Here is a 14548-nt window from a genome sequence, read left to right as displayed (position 1 = left end):
AAAATTCTAAATTGTGAAACAGAAAATTTAATAAAAGTGTGTGTGTGTGTGTGTGTGTGTGTGTGTGTGTGTGTGTGTGTGTGAAATGCATGCGGCTTTTACACGTATCTGCTCAATAGTGTTGTATGGCTGAAAATGGGTCCCAAAAGTCACAATGCAGTGTTGGGCTCCATGTCTTTTAACAGGGGTTGGGTGCCAAATCCACCCCCCATTTAAAATTAGTCTCCTTCAGAACAACTTTGCAATAGCATGGTGAAGGAACCATGACCTAATATTTGGGGAGCATTGTTCACCTTGTTAATGTTCTGTCCTATGCAGAAAGAATGGCTCATCTCAGCCTAGTTGGAAGGGAGGACATAGTAAACACAGGTGGAACCTGGGTGTGGTGTTTCAGTTCCAAGAGATACCAGTGCCTCTGAAGGACCAGTTGCCATGACCCAAAAAGGGTGCCTACATTAGCTTTGCCATACCATCACCATTCCGAACTTGTTATTGGAATTGTGCCTGCCTCCTAGAATATTTCCCAAATATGTGCAGCTGAAGACTGTATGAGCCCACCCTCTAGCATACATAGGCTAACTAAAAATTAAATCCCTCTCCTATGGATCTGCTTAAGCTACAGGAATGCAGTTAGTCTTGCACCCTGTCCTGTGAAACTCAAGCTACACTGCCATCACTATTTGGGCAGGGGGGTGGGTTTGTCATGTAACGTACTACAGGCTGGTGTAGTTATGTATTAAGTATTAACTGGATTTTGCCTTTCCCAGTTGGATAGCAAACCATATTTCCCCAACTACTAAATGCTAATATGAAAGGTCATCTGCAAGCATTAGAGTGGATTCCTGCAAGAATCACAAATACATTCAAAGGTAGGCTATATAGTACAGGCTTCCTCAACCTCAGCCCTCCAGAGGTTTTTGGCCTACAACTCCCATGATCCCTAGCTCGCAGGACCAGTGGTCAGGGATGATGGGAATTGCAGTCTCAAAACATCTGGAGGGCCGAGGTTGAGGAAGCCTGCTGTAGTATGTGAGTGTGAAAGCCAGCATGGCATAGACATTAAGTTGAAATTATTATTATTATTATTATTATTATTATTATTATTATTATTATTATTATTATTATTATTATTTACTTATACCCCACTCATCTGGCCGGGCCTCCCCAGCCACTCTGGGCGACTCTCAACAGAATAGTAAAAACACAATAAAACATCAAACATTAAAAACTTCCCTAAACAGGGCTGCCTTCAGATGTCTTCTAAAAGTCAGATACAGTGGACGTTCGGGTTGCAAACATGATCCGTGCAGGATGCACGTTCGCAACCCACAGCATTTGCAACCTGCAGCAGCGCGTCTGTGCACACATGGGTTGCGATTCGGCGCTTCTGCGCATGCGCAAAGCGCAATTTAGCACTTCTGTGCATGCGTGACTGCCGAAACCCGGAAGTAACCCATTCCAGTACTTCCGGGTTTCGGCGGTCTGTAACCCAAAAAAAGCAACCTGAAGCATCTGTAACCCGAGGTATGACTGTACTTGTTTCTTTCCCTGACATCTGATGGGAGGGCGTTCCACAGGGTGGGTGCCACTACCAAGAAGGCCCTCTGCCTGGTTCCCTGTTTCCTCACTTCTCGCAGTGAGGAAACCGCCAGAAGACTGTCGGCACTGGACCTCAGTTTCCAGGCTGAACAATGGGGGTGGAGACGCTCCTTCAGGTATACTGGGCCAAGGCCATTTAGGGATTTAAAGTTACAAAAGCAATAGCCACCATCCCCAAATCAAGATGACACCCCAACACAGATCATCTGCAGAGATTGTCACTATTACAACTGACACATTCGGTTTGGGGCATTTTTTCTAGAGAGGACCCAGGGTAAGAGATCTGATGAGCTTCAGAGATAGCACTACAGAAAGCACCTTCATACCATTACAGTATCTGGAATTCTGAACAAGCAAGTGTGTCGTAGGATTAGAGTGCGAGTAAAATTTGGAGTGAAATGCCTGTAAAAAATAAAATAAAACATTGGTCTGATCTTGCTTCATTCTCTGACCTTTTTTACAGGGCATCTTGCAGTGTGTCTGAAACAATGTCACTTCGGGGCAAATAGTGCCTGGAATGTTGTTTTGCTTTCCTGCTTAGAAGAATGAAGTGTAACTTTTCTCTTGACAACTATAACTTGTGTACACAACAATTTGGACAAAGTGGGCAAGTTAGTTCTCTGATTATAATACAATATGCCTGCTTTGTTTTAAGGACTTGTTTCCATCTTATCGGCTCAACCGTTTATTAAGTTATTCAAGGTCATAGCTTATAGCCCATGCTTTGCAGCAAAGTTATTCTAGGATAGCCCGGAATACTGCCTGTTTTCGTGTGGTCCTTGGCTGAAGAACTGATCAGGTGAAACATGCAAGGTTCCTGAGAAAGAGAGCTCTGCACATTGCTTGAAAATGCAAAGAGGACTTCTTTGCACAGAATACTCTCCATTTCTTTAGATTAAAAATCTAACACTTAATGCATGGCCTAAACTAATGAATCGAATGCAATCTTAAGCATGTTTATTCCAAAATGAACCATAAGCCCAGGAAATACCTGGTACTTAGCAGAAAAGACTTTCAAATGATTTCAAGCCTCAACCTCTGTCATTTTCAAATACAGTGGTACCTCAGGTTACGTCGTTCCGGAGGTCTGTTCTTAACCTGAAACTGTACTTAACCTGAAGCACCACTTTAGCTAATGGGGCCTCCTGCTGTCGCTGCGCCGCCGGAGCACAATTTCTGTTCTCATCCTGAAGCAAAGTTCTTAACCTGAAGCACTATTTCTGGGTTAGCGGAGTCTGTAACCTGAAGCGTATGTAACCTGAAGCATATGTAACCCGGGGTACCACTGTGTAGCTGTTGACACAAAGCTCAGACCCTCCAAAAGTTCCTATTTTCCAGGGACATCCCAGAGAAGCTGTCCCGGTTTCTGATTTGATCCTGGAATGTCCCACTTTTCCTTAGGACGTCCCTATTTTCAATGGAGAAATGTTGGAGGGTATGAAAGCTCTACACAGAAAACTTGATTCAGTAATAGTTGATTACGACGTAGCTTGAGCACTTGTGTCAATTATCAACAGAGATTTCATTACAGCAAAGTTATTTCACTGATGTAAATAACTCCTGTTGCCATCACACATCGTTCGTATGGCATAGCTTCAGTAGCAAGTACAGCAGAATGCGTTTACACAACCAACTTTTGCCTATAAGTTGTTGTGTGTATGATGAGGCCGTAGCCAACTCTTGTTGTGTCAACGGCAACACTGAAAGGTTTTGCATGGTCAGTGCCTCCTGCCTCTGCCATACCTTATACAGTTAAAGCAAATACCAAGAGGAACTATGGAATGTCATTCACATGACCACGCTTAGAAACAGAATGTTTCAAATTCCATTGGCTGGGCAGCAAATTATCTTTGTTCCCAAATGCAACCAGCCTTTCAGCTCTGAGCACTAAACAAAGGCATGGGCAGCAAGTGATATCATAATGTCTCAGATGCCTGTATCACAGTGTTCTCGTGCTGGACTGGGTGTGGAACTAAAAAGGCAACGTGTGTGCTACCAGTTCCCTTACAGGCATCTAGTGCCACTTATGCCTTCGACAATATTCTTAACGCTGACACTTGGCTGTTCTTTTCCTTTTGCAGCAAGACTTTAAAACAAATGAATTACTGCAGACAAATGCGGCTATCCGATTCAAAACCAAGGTGAAATGCAAACTGACTACTTTTTTTGCCAGAAATCCAAGTGACCACACAGACTACTTTTAGCAACATTTCCCCCCTTCCTTCAGAGAGGGAAAAAAACCCCACTGTTTTATTCATTGAAATAGTGCATGTAGACAATTGGGAAACTGAAATGACAGCTTCTTTTGTTCCAGCATATGGCAGACAGACAAGAAGCCGACAGCTTGAGGCAGATGCAAGCTATTGGCACTCCATCTGCATATTTCCAATGCAATTGTGTCTGGGGTTTGAGGCTGAAAAGTCTGGTTCTTAAAAAGAAAAAGAAAAAAAATCTAGACTTGTACAGGGTAGAAAGTGACTGAACAAAATGTAACAGTGGCTTGTGAAATACGTAGTTTCTCCCAAAATCATAGCAGCTGAATGTTAGAGGCAAGTAGCTTTGATACCAATGCTAAGCATCTGAAACTGTACAGCTATTTTTGTGGTTTTTTATTATTTCAGCTTTTAAATGATCAGCTGCCTAGGAACATGTGCTGTGTCTTTTTAAGTGCATGACAAAAGACCATTGCCCAGAACAGAGCTTATTAAACATGCAGCTCTTCAGTCTTGCAAGCTGTTGCGATAAACAGCTGTTGCCATGGGTTGGGTGAGAGGTCAAGTCATTTCAAATAGAAGTCATATACCCTTTTGTCCAGCCAGCATCAGTGGCTCAGATATTTTCAGCTGATAAGAGATCTGTGGGCCACTCACATTGTAGTTTCAACCAGTAAATTTTTATTATTACCTGCTCAAGCTAAACCATATGCATCTTTTTGATGACAAACTTGCGTAAACCACAGAAAGGCAGCCCAGGGAAGTGTGATGATTTCTATAGCATACACATCAACCGTTAAGTGCCTTTGCAGGCACATGTTGTAGATAAAGCCACACTTTAAGTGAACATAACTGTGTGTTCAGATTGTGACCCAAGCATTGCTCCCCTGCAATACCTTTAAGATGACTTCAACAGCCCTCTCCGCATTCTGTTTACAGCCCATTTATATATTTTACTCCACTGACTGTTGTTTTGGATTCCTCCCCCACCAGATGGCAAGCAAGACCACCACCACAAGAAAGTTGGTTATCAAAAAATTTATTACAAATGTGTTAAGAATTTCAATAGCAGCATAAATTTCAGTTTAAAAGAATTATTGCAAGATTGGTTATCAATGCAGAATATAGTCCAAAAGTCCTCCTCCGGTAGCTCAATCTGCATCAAAATCTTTGCAGAAATGCAATCGTACCAATGTCTTTTAAGAGTCCAGTCTCTTGGGGAAGGGGCTGGATGACCCCCGCCAGCAGTTTCTTGTCCATACCTTGTCCATTCCTGCCCTTTCACCTATGTCCAGTTTTCAACTTTCACTCTGGCTTTCTAACATGAACATTCCACCTGACCTGGAAACCTGCCACAGTTTTTTTTCCCCCACTCTCTTTTCTTCTGCTCCTAAAATAAAAACTGCAGTACTTCTTCAGCTCCACAGATATGCCAGCTTCTCCAGCGCTGCAGCATAGCGGAGAGACTCACTGCTGGTACAATCCACTCGCCTTTGCTTCTCTCTTTTTTTTTCTCCTCACAAGAATCCACCACGTGCTGTGTCTGAGCGACTTAATCCAAGCTGTTGACCGGGCTAATCTCCAGAATCAGCCACTCGCTGGGTTGCCCAGATGTGCAGCTCCAAGGTGATAATGCAACAAAAAGGTTTCAACCTCTCCTGTGCACTGGCTACGTCAACACTGTCACCATCACTCGGGCAGGGTGATGTTGGGCACCCAGTCATTGACATTTCGACTCTCTTCGCAAAACAAGTTCAGCTTGTCTAAGGCTGGGTCTTTCCAAGCATCCTCATTGGGATTCTGCAAAAAAGAGAACAAAGATACATGAGTGAATATCACAGTCCAAAACACAATACAGCAGGAAACTAAATCTGCTCACTGCTATGGACAATAAGGCAGGCTATATATATATATATATATATATATATATGTCTGAAACTGCAACAACTACAGCTACTATTTCCTGAGGTACCAATGAAACACACTTTATGAGATGTGCTTCCTTGGGAATGGGCCACCGGCAGAAGCACTTAAATCATGTCAGTGGCAGCTATTTGCTGGCCTAAGGTTGCTCTGGCACTATTTTGCTATCCAATGCGCTGCCTCAAAGAGATTCACAGGAGAAAATCCTGCCCGATGCCCAAGCGTTAAAGACAGGCATGGCATGCTATGGCATTGCACAGAATAAAAGTGGGGCTTGCCCCTTACATGGCGCTGAAAACTCACCGTGATGAGGATGCAATGCAGGTCTCTGGGCTCCCCGGCCTCCTCGCTGGCGCCCACAATCGCGGCCAGCTTCTGGATGTCGTTCACACGCACAATGTCAATGTCGTTCTCGCAGCAAAAGGCTTGGATGAGAGTGAAATGGATCTGCAGGGCGATGTCGCCCTCGTCTTCCTCGTCCGCGGCCAGCACACAGAAAGCGACCGTGTCGGGATCACTGCAGAGAGAGGGAGGCTTGCGATTAGCCACTTTAAAAGCGGAGATTCTTGCAAAAAAAACAAAGCGAAGAGCTGTGCACTTTCTGCACTCTCTTCTTCCCGCCCGGATTCCCTCCCTTTTCCTGGTGTTGCGCAAGGCATGCAAAACAACAGGCGCGGTGCAAATACCCAGATACTTACACATTCATCAGTTTTGCGGATTCGTAGACGCCCGCGGTGAGGCAGCCGCGGCGCTGCGACGAGACCAGCAGCTCCTGCAAAGCTTTGCCGGCCTTCTGCATCCGGTTGCCGGTGGCGGCGCTGCTAGAGCTACTGCAAACGACAAGAAGAGGGCAAGTGTCGTCAGTCGCGGGGAAACCTTTCCTGGCTTGCATTCCCAGCCCTCCATCCATCCGCGGTACCCAACCCGCGCGCCCGCCTCCCTCCGCGCGAGACCCTTCCATCATAAGCCACCTCAACCACCACCCCATCTTCCCCATCCCGGGCTGAGCCTCTGCCCGGCGGATAGTTACCTGTCGCTAGTTTCCGGCATCGTCTCCTGCCCGTGAATTTCCTCCAAAGTCATAATGGTCCGAGACAGGCAAAAAGCGGCAAGCCCAAAACAAGGAATGTTTCAACGACAACAGCAAAAACCAGGCACCCAAAAAGTATCCACACAAAGGAAAAGGTTCTGCTCGGCGGCTGAAAGATCTCTCCCGGAAAAGAAAAGCGATCGGAAAATATAGACAGCTAAGCACCGAAGCTCTCCGATCTCTGCTCACTCTTAAAGTCCCCAGCGAAGTGTGAGCTGCCAGGAGCGCCGCGCGCCCTATTTATACGCTGCGGAGCTTCTGTGCCGGCAGCTGCTGGAATCTCGGCGGCGGTGATTGGCCAGGCTAGGGGTGTATTGTTATGCTAAGCAGGCGCTGGGGAGAAGCCGGCTCGTGCCAGGAGGCCACGTGGGAGACGGGGGGGGGGAGAGAAAGAGGGAGACCGTAGCCGTGGGGTGGAGGGGGACGGGGCGAGGGGCGAGAGGGGGATTACAATGCCTCAAATCTGCCACTGCTGCTTTTGTTGTGATGTTACTAGGCAGACTGCAGAGCCGGCGTGCTTGATCTTTTAAAAGAGGGTTGGGGGGGATGTTGCTTCAGATGTGCATCTTTTTTGGAGGGGTGTATTACATATATAGAGAGAGCTTTTTGCAAACTGTTGAAACAAAGAGAGCTTAAGCAACGCGGCAACTCCACTTGTGCGCAAAAAAAGAGGCCTCGACAAAATCCTTTTACTGAAAATGCACCCCCAATGTGGTTTCTAGGAATCGCTCCCCCTGAGTTTCTACTTTTGCAGCTCACGACTGCCGCGCTATCTGCTTGAAAGGACTTTGGCCTTATTATTTTCATTTCATTTCTGCAGAGCGGACCCCCCCTCCCCAAGCGTGCCTGGCTGCCAGCAAACAAGGCACAAAGCAGGGGTCCTGCAAAGTTCACCCGGGCGAGGGGGCCCCCGTCCTGCCCCTGCCTCATCAGCTGCTGCGCGGAGCAGATTGTGGATGGCACACGCTGCTCGTTTGCATTTCTATGGAGAGGCGCACAATAGGCGAGGTCTGGCGTGTGGCAGTTTGGAGCGCACACAATCGGCGCTTTCTCCCCATTGCTGCACTGTCCACCTGCCACTGGGGCGCGGATTTGCTTTTGGCCGAAGGCGGCGGCGAAGAGGGGGGTGGGCTGGGGGGGGGTGGCACACACAATGGCCTGGCTCTCTTGTGTCGCCCAATCTGTTCTGCTGATGAATGTCTCCACTGGCGCACGCTTCCAGTGTGCAATTGAATTTGGAGGCTTTCGAAGCACGCGATCGTCTCCTTTTCTCCAAAGGGGCCCCCATTCTTCCTTTGTTTTAACCCTTCCGAGACGCTTCGCTACATTGCGGGACACTGCCCCGGCGGCCTAGGCATGTGGCCAGCTTGGCCAGGCCAATCCGGAGTCATCAGGTTTGTGCTTGCTCCTGCCTGGGAGGTTCAAATGACCAGCAGCGCCCAGCTCCTTCTGACTTGCGCCACTTTCCCCCCTTGGGCACGCAGACTGGGCATTGCATTGCTCATAATTCCCCTTTCCAGTCAACCGCGCGTATCACGATCTGGTGTTTATTTTCTTCAGCTTTAAAACTCGGGCATCCTAGAATCCTCGTGGTGTTTCTCTTCCCCCTCCCCCCATGCGTAATTCTGGACGAGGAGCGCTACCTACTGGATGCTGACGAGCATCTTTACGGGTATAAATTGCCGTGCGGGAAGATCCAAGATTTCTAAGTGGGGAGCGGTGGGGCCTTGCAGAACATGCTTGCAAGCCAAAGAAAGGGCATGTGTTGCGCGCTAATCCCTTTGCAAATTCTCTCCCCTGTCTCTGGAAGCCTGAAGCCGGCTTGTCCTGGCATACAGAGGCAGCTGCTTCTTGCATATTTTACTCTTTGAAAGGAGCCCGATGGTACTTGGGTGTGCGCCACCTTGTGGCTTCTTGGTGCTTTCAGCAGACCTTCCAAGTGTCCCTCTTTTCCCCTGATTTAGAAAAGTCCGTTTCTGATGTGATCCCGGAATGTCCTGCTTTTCTTAGGACGTCCCTATTTTCACTGGAGAAATGTTGGAGGGTATGGAGTTATCCAACCCCTGAACCATCTGAAAGCAGCCCTGTATAGGGAAGTGGTTTTTTAATGTTTAATGTTTTATTATGTTTTTATATATGTTGGAAGCTGCCCAGAGTGGCTGGGGCAACCCAGTAAGATGTGTGGGGTATACATAGTAAAATCACCATTGTGGAATAAAAAGGTAAAGGGACCCCTGGCCATTAGGTCCAGTCGTGACCGACTCTGGGGTTGCAGCGCTCATCTCGCTTTATTGGCCAAGGGAGCCAGCGTACAGCTTCCGGGTCATGTGGCCAGCATGACTAAGCCGCTTCTGGCGAACCAGAGCAGCGCACGGAAACACCGTTTTACCTTCCCGCTGGAGCGGTACCTATTTATCTACTTGCACTTTGACGTGCTTTCGAACTGCTAGGTTGGCAGGAGCTAGGACTGAGCAACAGGAGCTCACCCCAACGCGGGGATTTGAACCACCGACCTTCTTATCGGCAAGTCCTAGGCTCTGTGGTTTAACCCACAGCACCACCCGCATCCCTATTTTCATGGGAGAAAGGTTGAAGAGTATGTTCCAGTTTTCTTGTGAGCCAGCTGCTTCCACACGCATACGAGCTTTCCCCCTTCTTTTGCAATGTCCACACAACGTTGTTGCCATCAAAATGCCGCCCTCTATTCCTCACTTTCTGCAGAAAATCTCAGGCATAAAAAGCCCTTCTGCCGCCAACACACTTGCAATACCTGGATGCCTTGTTTACATTATTTTACCCTATGGCACCAGAAAGTAAACAGACCCAGAAGCACTTTACTATACACGATTGAACCACATGTTGAAACAGAAGTTAGTTCACTCGATCACATCGGAGCTTCATGCTGGAAGATTTGATCATCCATCTGAATCATGTGGTATGCACAGCAGCTGAGATAAATCTGAAAATGACGTAGGCATGGAACTCTGCAAATCTTCCATCCCTTAACTCTTAACAGAATAGAAAGCTCGCAGAACCCCAGTGGCACTGTGCCACAAAAGGAAGTGCATTACATTTTCAAGGAGCTTGTAGTCTGTGGGCAAACATCCATATGCCAGGCTTCGTCATTAACAGGTTCATATCAGTCGACTTTGGAATTTTCCCTCGGAATTGGAAAAAAACCCACATTTCTCCCAATTTCATGTAGGAGTAAGATAAGGACGTGTATCTTCCTTAAAATGACTCAGTTGCGGAGGGAAGATCTTGTTCGATCTTGGAGCTGGCGACCCCGGCGTGATTCGAACAGATTGGAGCAGTTCAGGAACTCTTTCGGGGCTTATTGTAGAAAACTGCTGATATAGAATTGGCTACTTCTGACATCAAAAAAACGAAGGTCATGGCCACTGGGCCCATCACCTCCTGGCAGATAGAAGGGGAAGAAATGGAGGCAGTGAGAGATTTTACTTTCTTGGGCTCCATGATCACTGCAGATGGTGACAGCAGTCACGAAATTAAAAGATGCCTGCTTCTTGGGAGAAAAGCAATGACAAACCTAGACAGCATCTTAAAAAACAGAGACATCACCTTGCCAACAAAGGTCCCTATAGTTAAAGCTATGTTTTCCCAGTAGTGATGTATGGAAGTGAGAGCTGGACCATAAAGAAGGCTGATCGCCGAAGAATTGGTGCTTTCGAATTATGGTGCTGGAGGAGACTCTTGAGAGTCCCATGGACTGCAAGAAGATCAAACCTATTCATTCTGGAGGAAATCAGCCCTGAGTGCTCACTGGAAGGACAGATCCTGAAGCTGAGGCTCCAATACTTTGGCCACCTCATGAGAAGAGAAAACTCCCTGGAAAAGACCCTGATGTTGGGAAAGATGGAGGGCAGAAGGAGAAGGGGACGACAGAGAATGAGATGGTTGGATGGTGTTCTTGAAGCTACCAGCATGAGCTTGAGCAAACTGCGGGAAGCAGCGGAAGACAGGAGGGCCTGGCGTGCTCTGGTCCAGGGGGTCACGAAGAGTCAGACATGACTAAACGACTAAGCAACAACAACTTCCGACATCTTTGGCACATCTAGCCAAGAACCAGCTTGCATTTCTGCATTGCATGAATTGATTTTCATCTTGGCCTTTTTGCACATTGCCCTCAGACATTTCGGAGAAGGGTGTTAAGTAAACAATATCGGCATGATCTCGGCAATCTGTGTGTTTGTGCCTATGTAACCAAAGGCACCTGCCAAGCAGGAAGCCTGGATAGCTCAACTGGTTAGAGTGTGGTGCTGATAACGCCAAGGTTGCAGGTTTGATCCCTGTATGGGACAGCTGCATATTCCTGCATTTCAGGGGGTTAGACTAGAATAGATGATCCCTTCCAACTCTATGATTCTGTGATCATAAGGATTTTTTTGGGGGGGGACCCCAATGTTTGCAAAAGTACAAAACAAAACAAAAGCTGTGAGAAGATGTCCTCAGAGGAAGAACCTCTCCCCCCCCCTCAAAAAAGAGAACTTAATAAGAACTTAATAAGTTGCTCTTGCTTTCTGGGAGGGCAGTGGCGTAGCGTGGGTTGTCAGCACCCGGGGCAAGGCAAGTAATTTGCGCCCCATAACCCGTGGATTCGCATCCCCTAACCCATGGATTTGCACACCCTAACCCCCAGGTGTTGCGCCCGGTGCGGCCGCCCCCCCCTGCACCCCCATGCTACGCCACTGTGGGAGGGGCAAGGTGATGGGGAGGGCAGAATGGTTGCGTGTACACTGGTGGCAGTGCTGGATTGTGCCCGCTGGTGCACCAGCACCACGCCACCCTCTGGGAAAGCCCACCTGTTATTCCCAGTTTTCCAAGGCATACAGGACATGTCCACTGGGGCCTGAGCATGCCTAGTGACCACGGAAGGCTGTCTATTAGAAGGGTCATTCTGCTGCTCTGAGATCCCACTGCAAATGCTGCACATACATAGAATCAAGAGCAGATTGCTTTGGCACCCAAAATCCTACACGTGCCACTCCCCCTCTTGGTCAGTAAGAATATGATATTAATACATTTGATCACTATTCGTTGCCCCCTCGTGACAGCTGCCTAATGGTAGGGCCAGCTCTTTCTTCTGCGTCGACGCTACAGATTAGCTGATGGTGGATTCCACTTCAATTCAGAATTGGTCAGCAATAAAGTTATTGTACGGACATGGCCAGAATCTGTTCCTGCAAGTTTCTTGTGAGTAGCAGCTCATCTGTCCTTTGCTCATTCTTCTTTTGTAAAAGGCACATCTGTAGAGGCAAGCTGTGTGCTAGCGATTTTTAAGGGCAACAGAATCCATTTTAAACCATTAGCAATTTAGACCCATTTGCCGTCCTTAAAAGCATTCGCTCCTAATTTTAAACCTGTCAGAGCTAAAAAAATTCTTTGATTTATTTATTTAAAAAGAAAAGAAAAGAATGAAGGAACTGTTACTGATCTTTGTCCAAGTAATATTTATAACAGAAGGATGCCCTCTTGAGGACAGAATGATAATTAACCCTCATCTCGTTTTTAGTGATATCCTCCTTCCCCTTTCTCACATATCAGGGGTGCCCTGTCCTGGCACTCCCACTTGTGGGACCATCATGGGGGCTCCTGTTGGGTGTTTGTGTCGGACGCTCTGAGAGAGGGGCACTGTTAGGGTTCTAGGCAAGATCTGCTCACCAGGTGGGGTGGAACTGAGAGCACTAACCTTGCAGAAAGGAATCTCCTGCAGCCAATCGGAAGCCACGGAAGCCCCGTCAGATGTTTGGGTTCCAAAGAACGTTCGCAAACTGGAACAATCACTTCCGAGTTTGCAGCGTTCAGGAGCCCAAACGTTCAACTCACAAGACGTTCGCGAACCAAGGTACGGCTGTATTGGTATATATTATTTCTAGGACTTCTGCAGGCATCCAAATTGTTTTCAACAGATGGTCACTTTTGCATGGCTTCAGCTATGTTACATGAGCATAGTTTTGAATGTACACTTCCTATTTCAGCTGGGGAAAACCCCCTGAAAGTTAAGTGATCTGTGGATTAATAGGTTAGGGATGTAATCCAACATTATTATCACTTTTTTCTGCTGGGATAGTCTGTTTAATGGGTCATGGTTTTTCAATATGCATTCTGTCATAATGAAACAAGAACTCTCTCTGTGTGTTTTTTTAACCCAGATGCTGGCGGGATGTGTGGCCCTGCCTGATTATAGATGGCCTCTCTCTCTTTCTCTCTCATATCTCCAGAAGACACTCACTAATGGAACTTTTATGGCGAGAGATGGACCCAACTGAGCAAACATAATTTGGTGACCTTTGCGAGCTCACTTTTGTGTCATCTGTTTTAGGTCAGACAAAGCGCACGCTCTCTGAGCAATCTGCCAGCTGCTCGGCCTAAAATCGAAGTGTGCCTTTCAAATCAGAGCCGCCACCCTTATTTTTATTTATTTCCCAACTGTCGAGGGAGGGAGAAGTCCAACACATTGCCTCATTTAGCAGTTGTAGCTAAGGCAGAGTGCTCTCTTTAGCCGAACTACTGGATGTGGCATAATTCACTGTCTGTTATCCTCAGTGCTGTGACTGCTTTGGAGGAGTTCATGACTAAACATTAGAAAGCATCAGAAGCCCAAGGGCCAATGCACATGTCATGGTGCCCATTTTAAGCCAACTCCTAACAGCTGCCTATGCTGGACAAAGAGTAAACTGGAGCTCAGAACCAGACACTCCAAGTGTCCCTATTTTCCAGGGACAAACCTGGATTTACAGAAGCCATCCCAGTTTCCGATTTGATCCTGGAACGTCCTACTTTACCTTAGAAAGTCCCTATTTTCAGTGGAGAAATATTGGAGTTATGCGACCCCCGAGCCAGGCAGTGTGTCTCATCTGTCCTGAATCTCCGATTATTCTGCTTCACTGGACAATTTCAGAGAGAGAGAGAAGAGCTATTCACACCAGGCATCATTTTATAAACCTAAAAATTATATAAACTAAATATTTCAGCCTTTTCTGAGCCATTTTGCTTGTTCATTTCTGGACCTTTTCCAGCAATATCTTTTTTGAAAGATGGCCTGTGTACACACAATATATTTAAAACACATGATGTCGTCGTCCCCCCAAAGAATCATGGGAACTCTAGTTTACCCCCACAATTCTCAGCACCCTTCACAAACTTCAGTTCCCAGGACTCTTTGGGAGAAGTCGTGTGCTTGAAATGTATCGTGTGTGCACAGCCACCGAGAATGGAACTGTGCACAGTGTTCCAAGTTTGGCTTCACCATATACTGTACAGTGGTACCTCGGTTTTCAAACGTAATCTGTTCCGGAAGACCATTCCACTTCCAAAACATTTGAAAACCAAGGCACAAAGGGTGCTCTGTAAATTCAATGAAGATAATTGGGAGGGACTCAGCGGAAGCCGTTCGACTTCCAAGGCACGTTCAAAAATGGAAGCATTTACTTCCAGGTTTTTGGTGTTCGAAAACCGAAATGTTTGGCTTCCGAGATGCTCGAAAACCGAGGTACCACTGTATTGGAATAAGGGGCACTGCAATGTAGACAGGTTTTCTTCCTTTCCTAATAATCTCTAGCATGGAATACCAGGTCACACATGATGTGTGGGGAAAACATTTAAAAGTCATTTGCCTTTCGAAAGATTTAGGCTGGAGATGCCAGAGCATTATGGAGAGGGAACAACCTTCCTGGAGGGCGCTGATGACTGCTCCTATCCC

At 46.9% G+C, this 14548-nt stretch overlaps 2 protein-coding genes across 2 annotated transcripts in view; one reads left to right on the top strand and one right to left on the bottom strand.

Moving 5' to 3' along the window:
• LOC308597814 (uncharacterized protein) overlaps nucleotides 1-14548 on the top strand; it is a 349730-nt gene that overhangs the window by 106628 nt on the left and 228554 nt on the right. The window lies entirely within an intron of this gene.
• Nucleotides 4836-7053, bottom strand: GADD45G (growth arrest and DNA damage inducible gamma). The gene is made up of 4 exons (XM_081213948.1): nucleotides 6766-7053; nucleotides 6434-6565; nucleotides 6039-6252; nucleotides 4836-5612 (listed from the first exon to the last, which is right to left on the bottom strand). Exons 1-4 carry the CDS (start codon nucleotides 6816-6818, stop codon nucleotides 5502-5504), a joined length of 510 nt encoding a protein of 169 aa, XP_081070074.1. The 5' UTR covers nucleotides 6819-7053; the 3' UTR covers nucleotides 4836-5501.

Source organism: Podarcis bocagei, assembly GCF_964188305.1.
Source record: "Podarcis bocagei genome assembly, chromosome: 11".
Lineage (NCBI taxonomy): Eukaryota > Metazoa > Chordata > Lepidosauria > Squamata > Lacertidae > Podarcis > Podarcis bocagei.
Note: the sequence above shows the minus strand (reverse complement) of the source record. Positions and strands in the feature narration are given on the sequence as shown.